The sequence below is a fragment of the Pungitius pungitius genome, chromosome 12 (assembly GCF_949316345.1).
Source record: "Pungitius pungitius chromosome 12, fPunPun2.1, whole genome shotgun sequence".
Classification (NCBI taxonomy): domain Eukaryota; kingdom Metazoa; phylum Chordata; class Actinopteri; order Perciformes; family Gasterosteidae; genus Pungitius; species Pungitius pungitius.
This window is the reverse complement of record NC_084911.1, coordinates 7147380-7160185: the sequence shown is the minus strand read 5'-3', so window position 1 is coordinate 7160185 and position 12806 is coordinate 7147380. Positions and strand designations below refer to the sequence as shown.

The following is a 12806-nucleotide window of genomic DNA, read 5'->3' as shown; positions in this document are numbered from 1 at the left end:
ACTAAACTACATTATCAGTTAATATGAGGTATGAAATACTATATAAATACTAATAAAATGGTCAGTCAGTGGATTTGTTTGTGGAAGGATACTAATTGGTATAAAATACATTCTATTCTCAAATAGTTCTACTTTTTACAGTAAGAAAAAGCCTAATCTTGCAGTGTTTGTTTCAAACATGGTTCTGGAGGTAAAAAGGCTGACAGATCAGAAGACTCTTGCAGCAATAACTATGAAAAAATATAAAAAATACTAGCAGAAATAACTATATAATATTCCCATACTTACTGTATTTATTGATAAAATGGTGCATTATTATATGGACTCATTAATCTTGAACTAGCTTTAAAGGAACAATGGTGTGAAACGTATTTAATATATTAGAATTAAATATATTAATACATAATATGTTAAAACAAATATGTGTCTTGAAAGAAGAAGACCAGAGAAGAATGTGTGATGCAAATGTTATTGACAAGGGATAAAGTGATAAAGTAACGATAGAGCTAATAAATACACTGAGGAGGGGAGAAGGAGGAGATAAAACACAGTTAATCATAATAAATTATAGAATTTTGGTTTGTATTTCTTGCATCACATCCACATTGTTTCATTTATTTTTTTGTAGTTGTCTTTGGATGTCTGCTTGTATTAACAATGATATCAGGGTTTAAGTGTGTACACAATGCAGACTATTAATAACTACACTGGATTTGTGAATTTGTGTAGAATTTCAATAAATGGGTTTATATATGGGTTATATATAATATATATATATATATATATATATTATTAAAAGAAATATGAGTTACAGAAATTGACTGATGGCTTCACTCAAAATGTGTCAGTGTCTCAAAAAGCAGAAGTACTCAGTGAAGAGGTTTTTGTCACAGTGTAAATCACTGTTATGCTTCCTCATTAACAGAGTCGTCCCATGTGTCACAGTGATAGACGGCTGAGTCTCCCTCCTCGATGTCATTTAGGGTCAAACGATAATCTGTAGTGGACTGATGAGTAGATGTGAACTTTGAAGATGAGAAACCAGTGCCATACGTTGGAGAGCTGTGGGTGTGATGAAAATATAACACAAACTGAGGAACTCCTCCTGGAATCTGTTTATACCAGGAAGCAACACGGCCAGTAACAGTCCCGAGGTTACAGTCTATGGAGACTGTCTGTCCTCTCATCACGGCTACAACAGGCTTCTGTGTCACCAGCGTCACACCACTCACACCTGGAAACAACAAGACGACATGGAGTCAAGAGAAACACACACTGATGAGTCCAACATGAAGTCCAAGCTGCAGGAAGTCAGCCTCCTCACATGTGAGAGCAGTGATGAGAGTGCAGAGGGTCCCCAGCATGGTGTCAGTGTGTGATGAGAATGGCCTTGTGACTTGGAAAGAGACCTGACTGCTGCCACATTAGAGGCTTTGGAGGATGAGGAGAGGAGGTGCTGGGGGCACATTTAATACAACACTGAAGCTGGGAGTGACTGACAGGGGGAGGAGCTTAGCTTCAGTCTGCATGGTTTCTCACAGTTGTGTTATTCGTCAGCCTTATTATCAGTGCAGGTTATTTCCTTAAACAACTCTGCAAAAAAGGGATTTGAAAAGATTTCTTGCAGTGATGGTATACATGGTATTTTGTATATTTCCTTTAGTCGGTTAGAAGAATAATTTGTTAAAGATTAAACAAAGTTTTGACTTGCAAAAGTCTATTCTCACATGTAAAAAAAAAGCAAGGGATAATAATCTACATCAGTGCTTCCAGTCATGTGCAGGATTACAGAGAACTGAGACTTAACCTCTTCATTTGCATGAGGTTAAATAAAGACAGGAGGCCTGCAGGTGCATCCTGAAGATTTGAACGCAAGTTAAAAAAAATGAGCGGTAATTTCCACTGAAATCTAGTGTTGCTGTTCTCTTTTTCAAGGCTGCATTTCCTTTTTAACTTATGTAAATTGTAACAGTTCCCTTTGTGTCTTTCCAACAACAATCCAGTGCTGCTCTCTACTGTGCATTCAAAGGAGTAACAACACCTGACCTCCCTCACGTTAATGTGAAAACCAACCAAAGAAAAAAAACGTTTCATGCAAGGAATATGTGTGTACTTGGGTGATCTTATTCAATATTCTGAATCAATCATTTAAATACTTAAATATATTCCTTGTAGCAGTAGTATTTTGGAAATGCAAATATTTTACTTTAAAGCCTGAGAGAAAAGTGGTGCTTCTCAATCTTAGATGACTTTTGCTGCTGTTTTGCAAACAAGCAGCAGAGGGCCAACATGAGTCTTATTGTGAGGGGACACGAAAAGGAGGATGAAGAGCAAGTTACTGTTATGTTATGCAGCTAATGTCTTTGACTGCATTAGTATGATCACAATATCTGTGTTATGTCCCTAAAAGGTCTAGGGGTGGAGGACGGAAACAATGTTAAATAATAAACCCGGGAGGTCTTGACAGACAGGTATTTAATGAACAAAACTCAACAAAGCAACTGAAAACAATCTTCAAAAGGAAGGCCAGCTTGGCTTCTTTGGTTTAGTCTCCAAATGGTCTCCAACTGGTCTCCGACGCCTCTCTGCTCACTCTGGCCTCCACTGCCACAACCACCCCCAACTCTGGCTTGGCACCGCAATTTATCCTCTTTCTTATTTGCTAATCAGCTGCAGCTGATTTTTTAACATCTTAAAAGCCCTTTTCTATTTCTTAATTGCCTCACTGCACTCACTGCACCATGGAACTAACTTCCGCCTCTTTGTATCTCTACACTGGCCTGGAAACACCTCGGGATCCCCCAGTCAGAGCTGGTAGATATGGCCCGGAGAGTGGCTGCAGTCTCCCTTAGAGAGAAGGGAAGTCTGGGGCCCCCTTCTCTCCCCCCGCGACCCGACCCCGTATAAGCGGCTGAAGATGAGATGAGATGAAAATGAAATAATTTGATGCTATGAAGTTTGAACAAATTGAGACTTTTGTAGCCGCTCCTCATCTTTGCCAAAGCTATAGGCCTTACAACTAGCGTAGTAAACTTTAATCTCACAAGGGACATTTTTCCTTCATCCCATAACTGGTTGATGTGGGAGGCGTGTTTTGACAAGGAAGAAGGAGACATGGAACAACAAAGACAGCACGTTTGGTTCTGCTGCATCAGTTTTCATTCTTTTGTGTAAATGGTCTAACCATGGTCTACATGATCCATCAAGTACATACCAGATACACACTTGATGTGGTTTTGGACTCTAGTTGAATTAAAACAGAACATGGAAGTTGTTTTCTTTTTGCTCTTCTTTTTACCCGGCCTCTCTTGCTATGTTTGCTCTTATTTTGCATGTGTTTCCTGTGTGAACGCCTCGAGCTGATTGCATCAGCTCATCTTCGTTCATGTAAGGACTCTCCAGTCAACTATATTTGTGACAAGCAATACAGTTTGAAGCTGGCAAGCAGTATGCCCATTAGTATATATTTCTTTATGTGGAGTTTTAGGTGAGGCAGGTCTTCCTACACAAACTGCCCTGTTGTTGTCCGCCCATGGTTTTGTTTGTCCCTCAAGGGTGGAAGCGCTTCCGGAGGCGGTAGATTGTTGGACTGGATAGTTTTTTTTGAGGCATCATTGCTACACTGCTGGTCAATCATTGTCAGACAGAAAAAGGAGTAGAGGGAGCACTCTTGGCCTGGTTTTATCTCCCTCCCCCTCTGCTGCCACCTCCCTCTGTGGATTAGAGCAGGTTCCATCCTGGGTGCTCATGCTGTCTAACCTATGAATTAAAGCAGCACAGACCGTCCTGCCTGGGGGACTACATGTTCTTTTGTCCAAGATCGCGCGGCTTCGATGAACTGGTACACAGGTTCAATATGAAGCTAATATGTAGCTTAATAGTTTGTGGCTCTACAAATCGCTCTCTCCTCAGTCGCTCACGTTGCCTAGCAACCTCTTGCGCTTAACATTGATATATTTTTCTAATTCGGGCTGAGAGAAGAACTTAAAACTTGAAAAGCACGGGGATGAGGTTCAGAATGTATAACAATTGCATGACTTGAAGCAATACCAGACTTAATTATATATGCTTTTGGTTCAGGGACCAAATCAATGTTTCCACCTTTGGTCCACAATACACCTTTAGTGTTAGTTTGAGGTGGCTGCTGGGAGTTCTGTGTGAATTTCCTAAGGATCTGTGAGCTAGGCAAGGAACTAAAAACACTTCCATCTGGACTGTAACCATCTACTTGCACATTTCCACTTGATCAAGAAGTACCCAGAAATCCTCCAGGCTGCACCAAACTCTCATAATATGGCACAGGGTTATGACTTCTTGGATAAGCAAAAGAGAGGCCTTGTGCGACAGGTGCCTCCCCTTTTGTTGCTGAGCTCTAAAAGAAATCTAGATTTGAAAAGAGGTTACTAATTTGAAGCTACCCGTTGTGTCCCCTAAATTTTCACCATTTGCATTGTGACCAAAAGCCAAAAGGGAGAGAACAAGCACCCTGAAAAAAGAAACATAAAAATAAATCACTCTTGGGGCTGGTATCCAAACCTGAGTCTGTGGTTTCATAAACAGAATCCACCAACATTGCTGAGCTGCAAAAGACCTGCAAAAAGTAAATGAAATGTAGCAGAGACAGTTCATGGAGATCGCAGAGTAATTGTTAAGGGTCTCGGGCACGATGACCACAATAACAAAAAGATGTATTCCTGTAAAATAAAGGTAGAGTCTGAAGAGCAAGAACCACAGAAACACTTGTCTCGTTCCCCAGATTGCGAATTCATCACATGTACAATTTACATCCAGTGCATTTTTCTTGTCCTGTTTATCTTATAGATGCAGTCTAAATCAAGGTCAATTTACAGAAATATCCACCTGTAATTACCTTAGCTGTTATTACTGCCTAATATAGTTCCAATTGACCAACTACCGTATTTTCGCGACTATAAGGCGCACTGGATTATAAGACGCACCTTCAATGAATCGCCGATTTTAGAACTATTTTCCTATATAGGGCGCACCGGATTATAAGGCGCATAGAATAGAAGATACTGCAGTAAAACGTTTGACTGGGGTTGCGTTATGCATCCACTAGATCGGGCTGTGCTAACGTTATTAAGCGTTCACTTCCATGGTAACGTTGTTCAAACGTTAATGTGGATATTAACAATATCTCTGAACCTCTAACTTTCGTTTTTTATTAATTAAAACATTCTTGGCAAATGCTTTCGTGCATCTTACACCGAGAGGCAGCGCTGGAACAGACGGTGGCGCCTCGCAGCGGACCGTCCTCTCGATCCCGAGATCCAACTACGAGCTTTAATATACGCTGTTTGAGCTGGAATTACCGCCGCTGCTGGCAGCAGACTTTCCCTCCAATGGATCCTCATTAACCAGTATGGATCAACCAATTGATCCATATATATGGCGCTCCGGATTATAAGGCTCACTGTTGTTTTATGAGAAAAAAAAATGGTTTTAAGTGCGCCTTATGGTCGCGAAAATACGGTACATTAGGGGCATTCGGACACCATATTGACTATCATAAACTTATACAACTCTTATTCACATATGGACATTGCACTTTAGAATGTATATTAATTAACTCAGCATGCATGCAGCGATTAACGTGAAGAGAGCTTTGCTTAATTAATTAATTAATACATTTAGTAAGATACGCTTCTCCTCCAGGACATTATATATTGGTTAATTCAAATTGAATCAGTTAAGCCACATGTCGTTGTCCGGCCGGTGAATGAATTATCTTTAGCCCGCATGATCAAATCTATTTACTATTAAAGCTGGCCCGCCGGTATATCGCACGCATCACCATAATACTACAAATCCCACAATGCACTCTCCGTGTTTTTCGCAGGCCCGCGAATGCGCGCCTCACAGTTTCTTTTACATACCGCTTGTGTCAACTTTTGTTGTGTACCTTATCGTCCCTTTTACCGTAAAAAACCATACCAACAACTTTTTACTCCGTTATTTTTTTTTTGTGGTTTTTCCCAGAAAATGAAAATACGAAGCATAGCCGCTAAACCGGAAGTAGGTTGATTTTCACAGTGAGAATCGACGCAACCGTCTGTAATGACAGCGGGTTACCAGGGTAACAAGAGGAGAAAAGTCCATTAACGGATATAAATAAATAATCCTGGTCCGACGGGATGTGTTAGCAGCAGTAGTTGACTACACTCGCTGCCCTTGGCTCAGATTTTTATTGTCCACGTATTGTTTTGCTTCAGTGAGCAGAGCAGAGACAGTTTTAGGAGGTCGCAGAGTAAACGGTCCGCCACTGGAGTGTATACGTCCTGACAGAAGCGAACCGTGGGGCGCCAGCACCCCCCCACCCCCCTGGCAGCGCCACCCCCCGTCAGCCGTCAGCGTCAATCGGTAGTGGCCCGCGTTCGATCAAAGTTGGCAGTATCCGGCCCAACCTAAAATGAGTTTGACACCCCTGAGTTAAGCCATGTAAAGCAGCACAGACCGTCCTGCCTGCGTGACTACATGTTCTTTTGTCCAAGATCACGCCGCTTCCCAAGATCGCGGCGCTTTGATGAACTGGTACACAGGTTCACAATGTAGCTTAATATGTAGCTTATTAGTGTGTGGCTCCACAAATCGCTCTGTCCTCAGTCGCTCACGTTTCACTAGCAAACTCTTGCGCGTGACATTGATATATATATATATATATCAAAAAATGTCCCCATAGGGAGCAATTACGGGGCCACTAGAGAGCAGAAAAATTCTGATATTCTTGACGTTGCGCAATTAGGGGATGAAAAAAAGTGCTCTACAGCGCCCCCGTAAAAACCCCAAAAGTGCTCCCTATTGGGAAGTTTTTTCCACTTTTACCAATTGACTTGAACCTTTGCACACAGGTGCTCTTGGATGTGCTCTACAAAAAAGTCAATCATGGTTTGCAAATGTGTCTACCGTTTTATGTCCGCCATTTTGAATTTTGTGAAAAACACGTTTTTGCGAACTCCTCCCAGTCCGATTTTTACAAAACCTATACTAAAATGATCATTGGCTCAATGTCATCTAAAGTTTTTGAAAGCTTGTTGATATCTCATTGGGTTTTTAATTGATCAAGTTGTAGGGGGTGTGGCCTAAAAAGGAAAGACCAATAACTTTAAAAGTAAAAGGACGTCTTCACCAAATCTTAAGATCGCTGCCAGATTCTGATTAAATAAATGTTTGTTAAGTATCTATCAATCACAGATGGAGATAAAAAATATGTGGATTGAGCATATGGTCCACTGGTGAAAGTAAGAGTTATGACAATAAACACACACACTCACGTAGACACACAGAGGTGCTGCACAAAAGCTGTTGTGAAATTGAAGAATATGCTTTACAAGTTTGGAGATATAATCCGGCTGACCCCCCAACAAACAATCTGTCCTATAAGCTTTTGACCCCTTTTAGCAAGATGTAAAATATGAAAAATGTTGGCCAACATAGGAATAACATTTCAAACTACAGTTTTTTTTCTATTGAATAATAATATTGGTATAATGAAATCTAATATTGGATTCGCCCAAATTATATATAGAGGAGCAGAATACATTAACTTTTAGTAAAACTTGATAAAAAAAGCATGCAGTTTGTTTTATCTGCATCTGTCAGAAACAGACATTAATAGTGTGGTGGAAAGGAATCTGTCAGAAAGCCCTGAAATATCATCATGTGATTTATTTACCAGAAAGTTAGAATATTTCAGCTGGATGGATGAGCTCTTTCACCAAGATGTCTTTAACAAAAGTCAAAGGTTTAACACAATACATAAACTCCAGACAAAAATACCATCTCGCTTCAGCTGCACATAATGCCGTATTTCCCCTCTTTGCATGCTTTCATGTGGGCACCAAAGCCTTGAGAAGTTCTGCTATCTTCATGGAAGAGGGTTGGATTGGGATAATTTAACATAATATCCGTTTGACGGGAGACCTTTGTGACTTGGGCTTGGTTGGGTCATTTGGCATTTGTGAGGGTCAGGATGAGCCGTATGCATGCACATACATGCAAGCATGGCCTGCATGCAATGTTCAGAAATAAGCCATTTGTGTAACATATAAAAATAAAGACGTGATGCATTGCCATAACACATAAAGCAATATAGTGACGGGACCAGTGGATTTTAACGTCTTCATCTCCAAACATTGACTTCTCATTAAACCCTCCCATAGGTGACAACATATCTTTGTAGCCAAATCAATGTGACTCGTAGGTCCTTCTCAGTACACCTGAAGCACTTAATGTTTAAACAAACATTCTTTATTTAGTCACAAAAAAACCCTCTGCAAGTTGCCCTGGGCTATCTCAGACCAGTCCACAATGTTGCCAAATGTTTTTAATGTTTCCCTGTGGGTGGGGTCTATGTGATTGCAGCAAGCTAAGGGTTTAGCAGACACTGTATATAAACAGCTTCAGTAACCATGTGTGAGTGTAGACAACAGGAGAAGCTGAAGAAGAGAACTGTTTGTTTTTAAGGACAAAGGTACGTTTTACAATTCCTTGCAATATCATTGACCCTCTTATTGCTAGTTTGTTTAATTTAAAATGTATTAAAAACTGATGTTACAGTTTACATTTTAACATTGTAAATGTCTGTGAATGTTTATCCACCTCTGGAGAACTAATTTTGATAATGCACCCTTTTATTGATTTTTCTTCCAGTAATAAAAGTCCATTACCTACAATCATGAACACATTGGTAATGTATTCATTTTTTTCTTAATTTGTTAATGTGGATTTACACATTCTTTATGCAGTTTGCCGTATTTTCTGAATATAACCCTTTTATTCTCTTTAATAGTTAAGCATTGCCATTTTCGCTGGATTGTTCTGTGGTAGGTTAATTATCAATATATCTACAGTTTTCAAGATCCAAAGTCCAAATTCTGACTACAAATAAGAAAAATACACAGTCACAGTAAAGTCTATTTTTCCTAAATTATCTTTAACAGCAAGCAGCCAGCGGGTGGCTCCTGACGCCATCATTCCAGTGGACCAAAGATGTAAGTGATTGATTTTTTTTATTTATTTAGCATGGCCCTGCTAGAATACCATCCATATTCCAAAGCAGATTGCACCTGTTTAAAGCTGCTGTTCTCCAGCAGTCATCATCTCTCTCTTATTGCAGATTGCTGGACTTCATGGTTTGACCGAGACAATCCCAGTGGAACCGGGGACTGGGAGCTTTTGTCTGACCTGTGGACCGAATACCCAGGACAAATCTGTAAAAGGCCTGTGGGCATTGAGGCATACACCATCTCAGGCACCCCAGCAAGTCTCACAGGGGATGTCTACACGTAAGTTGCTTGATAAGAAAAATGCGATGCACCAGAAAATAAATTTAATACTTCTCAATTCCTCAATTTCAAAGACTAATTTCTGATAGTTTGTAATCATCATTATGTCACGACTTTAGCTGCTGCTTAAACACTGAATGCAAACTTAATTCATTTTTACTTCAGACATTTTGTCTTACTTTACATGTTGTAATGATTCACATAATGCTTGGAACTTTTTTTCAGCTTCCATCCAGTTTATGGATTTGTTTGCGTCAATAATCTGCAAAAAACTGGGTCGTGCCTTGACTACAAAGTTCGGTTCATGTGTCCATGCAGAAGCGACTGATTCCACCACAAACACTGCGATGGATGAAAAGAGACAACGTTCAAATTTCGATCAGTTGAACTTTTGTCCGATTTTTCTTTCATGTTATTTCTTCTCTCTTGTTGTGCCGGGTAGAGGAAGCATTTTAGGTCTTTTTTGCAGCAAGCAATTAGACTTAACTGTGTGAAGCTAAATGTAGCTTAGCCATTGCTAATTCTATTATCCAAGCTTCTGCTTTTACCATGTTAAAACCTCTTGTGGCATGAGGCCCATATTGTGTTTTGTCAGTCCGTCTATCATCTTTTCTTTTTTGTGATTGTTAAATCATTATCTTGTATTGTCAGGAATAAATCAACAGTTCAAATCAATAAAACTGGCAATATACAACAAACTCATTTTGTTGTTACGTTTTACTCAACAAAAGGATTTGATGTTCGGAACAGACGGTCTAATCAGCTATGATACAAAGACTATAGGCAATGCAGGACACCGGTTTGACCTCAATTTTAGACAGAGATTGTGTACTTCTTAGGCACAGTCATAATCTAAAGTTGTACAAGCAACTTTAAATTAAAGCTGCGAGCAGCGATGAACGGGCCTTCGCCTCTCCTTGCATGCCGGGGGGCAGCGGTCAGCAGGACACGCGGTCAAAAAGAGACTAAAGAGAGAAAATAAATCACTGTGGTTTCATAAGTGATTTCAAAAGACCTGCAAAACGTAAATGAAATGTAGGATCACCTTGTTCAGTCAAGGCAAAGGACGACAGCTAACCACACCCCTTTTGCTCCATCAAGATATAATAACCTTTTAAATACACACACTGGATTACCACGTGGTTGTCTTCCTGAAGAGATCTTTGCTTAATTTAGTAAATAATACATTTAGTAAGATACGCTTCTCCTCCAGAACATTATATATTGGTAAATTCAAATTGAATCAGTTAAGCCATGTACTTTCAGGTAAAAGTAATATTGCAATCTTAAGGCAGAGGAGATTCCAGCAATGTTCTCAATGGATTGTGAATTCAGGTTGATAACAAACCCAGGTCTACAGATTCCAAAGCATCAAGCCAACCTCTACAACACAGGACTTGTTGTGAATCAATGATCAAAACGTCACTAAAATAATTTTGATCGCCCCCATTCAGTCAAGGCAAGATTGCTCTCCATGAGCCTTTTCATATGTGGCGTGACAAGCTCTTTACCCAGTTCCTTAAAGAATAGCATGGCTTGGCTTGGAGATAACCACAACGCCATCGGCTCACTTGTGATTGCGCAATCAAAATAACACTAAAAGAAGGTTGGATCGTCTCTATTACGTCAGGGCAGAGAATGCAATCTGTCTATAGCGGACGGGATCTCCATCCGCTTAGTAGGGGTAAGCAACTCTCCCCCGAAAGGCTGGAGATAAAAGGAATCTATGTCTCTAAACCAACTAGTCTCGGGTCTAATCTGCCTAAGCGTAACGCATATGGTAGTCCAGGCCTTAGGATTTGTTCATGTCGCGGTAATGACCTAAGGATAGAATACGAGCATAAGTGTTCATAGGTGTAACTTATCCAGTATATCCCCTAACCACCATATACCGGCAGAGGATGAGACGCCCCTACTTCAGGGAGGATTAAAAACTGTAACTCAAACATAACAAGCCATACTGACTGAATGAAATATAATTATACGCCCTTCACAACATAAGTGCACTGGAGGTGTCATATAATAAATAATGCAGATTCATCACAGTTTGTCTTCACAGAAAATAAACAGCAGTGACCAAAACAGAATACAATAAACGCCCAGTAGTTTTAAACCATGAAATGGTTTCAGTCCAAACAATGAAAAACAGGGTTCCCAGTAAAAATGTTCTTTGACAGTCCGGCAAAATGTTCAAACCCCGTTCTCTTGGTCCACAGGAAGACGGCACAGTAACAAATAAAATGGGCTAGCCAAAAATGTTTTGGTCCTAGCAGAACAAAAAAAAGTCAGTTCAGCCCGAGCAAAGCTATACTTCCCCATAGCTTCCTGCTAGAGTATTGACCACTCGCGAGCCAAAAAAGCGTGGGGATCCCTGCGTTAGACCTTTTCTACGATGGCGTTTCTCAAGTCAGCAGCGCCTGCTTGAAAATGACTGTTTCCCCCCAATGTCGACCCTCCACGAGGACCACCAGCACCCACCGCCCATCTATGTGGTCCCACTTGAGATCAAAGTGGGCGCAAACGTAAAATGAGTTTTAAGCCCCTGCTCCACTCTGTCCAACTTGGACGTGAGCTTCCCCAGCTCATCTTTGAGAGTGTTGAAGTGCCTGTAGAGGTCTCACAGGGCATCGGACAGAGGCTGGATCCTCAGCACATGCACAGTACTAATGAGTCCATTATTTCATTAATTAAATGAGTATCCAAAGAGCTTTGTGTTGTGCAGTGTTATGTTTCAAAAGCGTACAGAAAGAGGAAAGTGGTTTATATTCAAAATATAACCAAGAGAATTTCAATTTGGTACATGACCATGAAAGCCTCATCATATGCAGAAAATATCAGGAAGAAAGACAGAGATAACAGAGGTCATTTGAAAAAAGAGACACCTGCGGTCGTCATCAGGAGGACATCAGAACGATCCAGCCTCTGTCCGATGCCCTGTGAGACCTCTACAGGCACTTCAACACTCTCAAAGATGAGCTGGGGAAGCTCACGTCCAAGTTGGACAGAGTGGAGCAGGGGCTTAAAGCTCATTTTATGTTTGCGCCCAATTTGATCGCAAGTGGGCCAGACCAGATAGATGGGCGGTGGGTGCGGGTGGTCCTCGTGGACGGTCGACATTGGGGGGAAACAGTCATTTTCAAGCAGGCGCTGCTGACTTGAGAAACGCCATCGTAGAAAAGGTCTAACGCAGGGATCTCCACGCTTTTTTGGCTCGCGAGTGGTATTTAGGTACCTCTTTGTTTTGTCTGTTCCAGTTTTACAAAATGATCATTCCTGTATGAGTGACAGCAGAGGGTGAAATAGGTAAACGCAAGAAAAGCAAGACATTTCTTTTTACTGAGAAGGAAAAGTGTTAACTAGCTGTCTATTCCTGCCAAGAGGAAACGCAGGTCGAGAGCAGCATGAAAGGGATCGACCAGCACTGCGTTGGTGAACAACCTGGTCCCCACGCATGCACTGACTCAGAGTGTGTCCCCTAGTGAACTTTTTAGGAATAGCAGC

At 40.8% G+C, this 12806-nt stretch overlaps 1 protein-coding gene and 1 gene segment (V, D, J or C); one reads left to right on the top strand and one right to left on the bottom strand.

Annotated features, from left to right (window-relative positions):
• Positions 1-823: 823 nt before the first annotated feature.
• On the bottom strand, positions 824-1454 carry LOC134133029 (immunoglobulin lambda variable 1-51-like). The segment is given in 2 exon segments: positions 824-1234; positions 1325-1454. Coding segments are annotated over 2 exon segments (369 nt in total).
• A 6958-nt stretch (positions 1455-8412) lies between these two features.
• Positions 8413-9997, top strand: LOC134133026 (cartilage intermediate layer protein 1-like). The gene is made up of 6 exons (XM_062566320.1): positions 8413-8491; positions 8671-8707; positions 8810-8843; positions 8961-9011; positions 9137-9305; positions 9531-9997. The coding sequence occupies exons 2-6, from the start codon at positions 8696-8698 to the stop codon at positions 9631-9633; spliced, it is 369 nt and encodes a 122-aa protein (XP_062422304.1). The 5' UTR covers positions 8413-8491; positions 8671-8695; the 3' UTR covers positions 9634-9997.
• Positions 9998-12806: the final 2809 nt, after the last annotated feature.

What these genes read in the sequence shown, in the direction of transcription:
- LOC134133026 (XM_062566320.1), top strand. An exon ending in CATTCCAGTGGACCAAAGAT is followed by an intron (nt 9,012 to 9,136) that starts GTAAGTGATTGA and finishes CTCTTATTGCAG; the next exon opens with ATTGCTGGACTTCATGGTTT. An exon ending in CTCACAGGGGATGTCTACAC is followed by an intron (nt 9,306 to 9,530) that starts GTAAGTTGCTTG and finishes ACTTTTTTTCAG; the next exon opens with CTTCCATCCAGTTTATGGAT.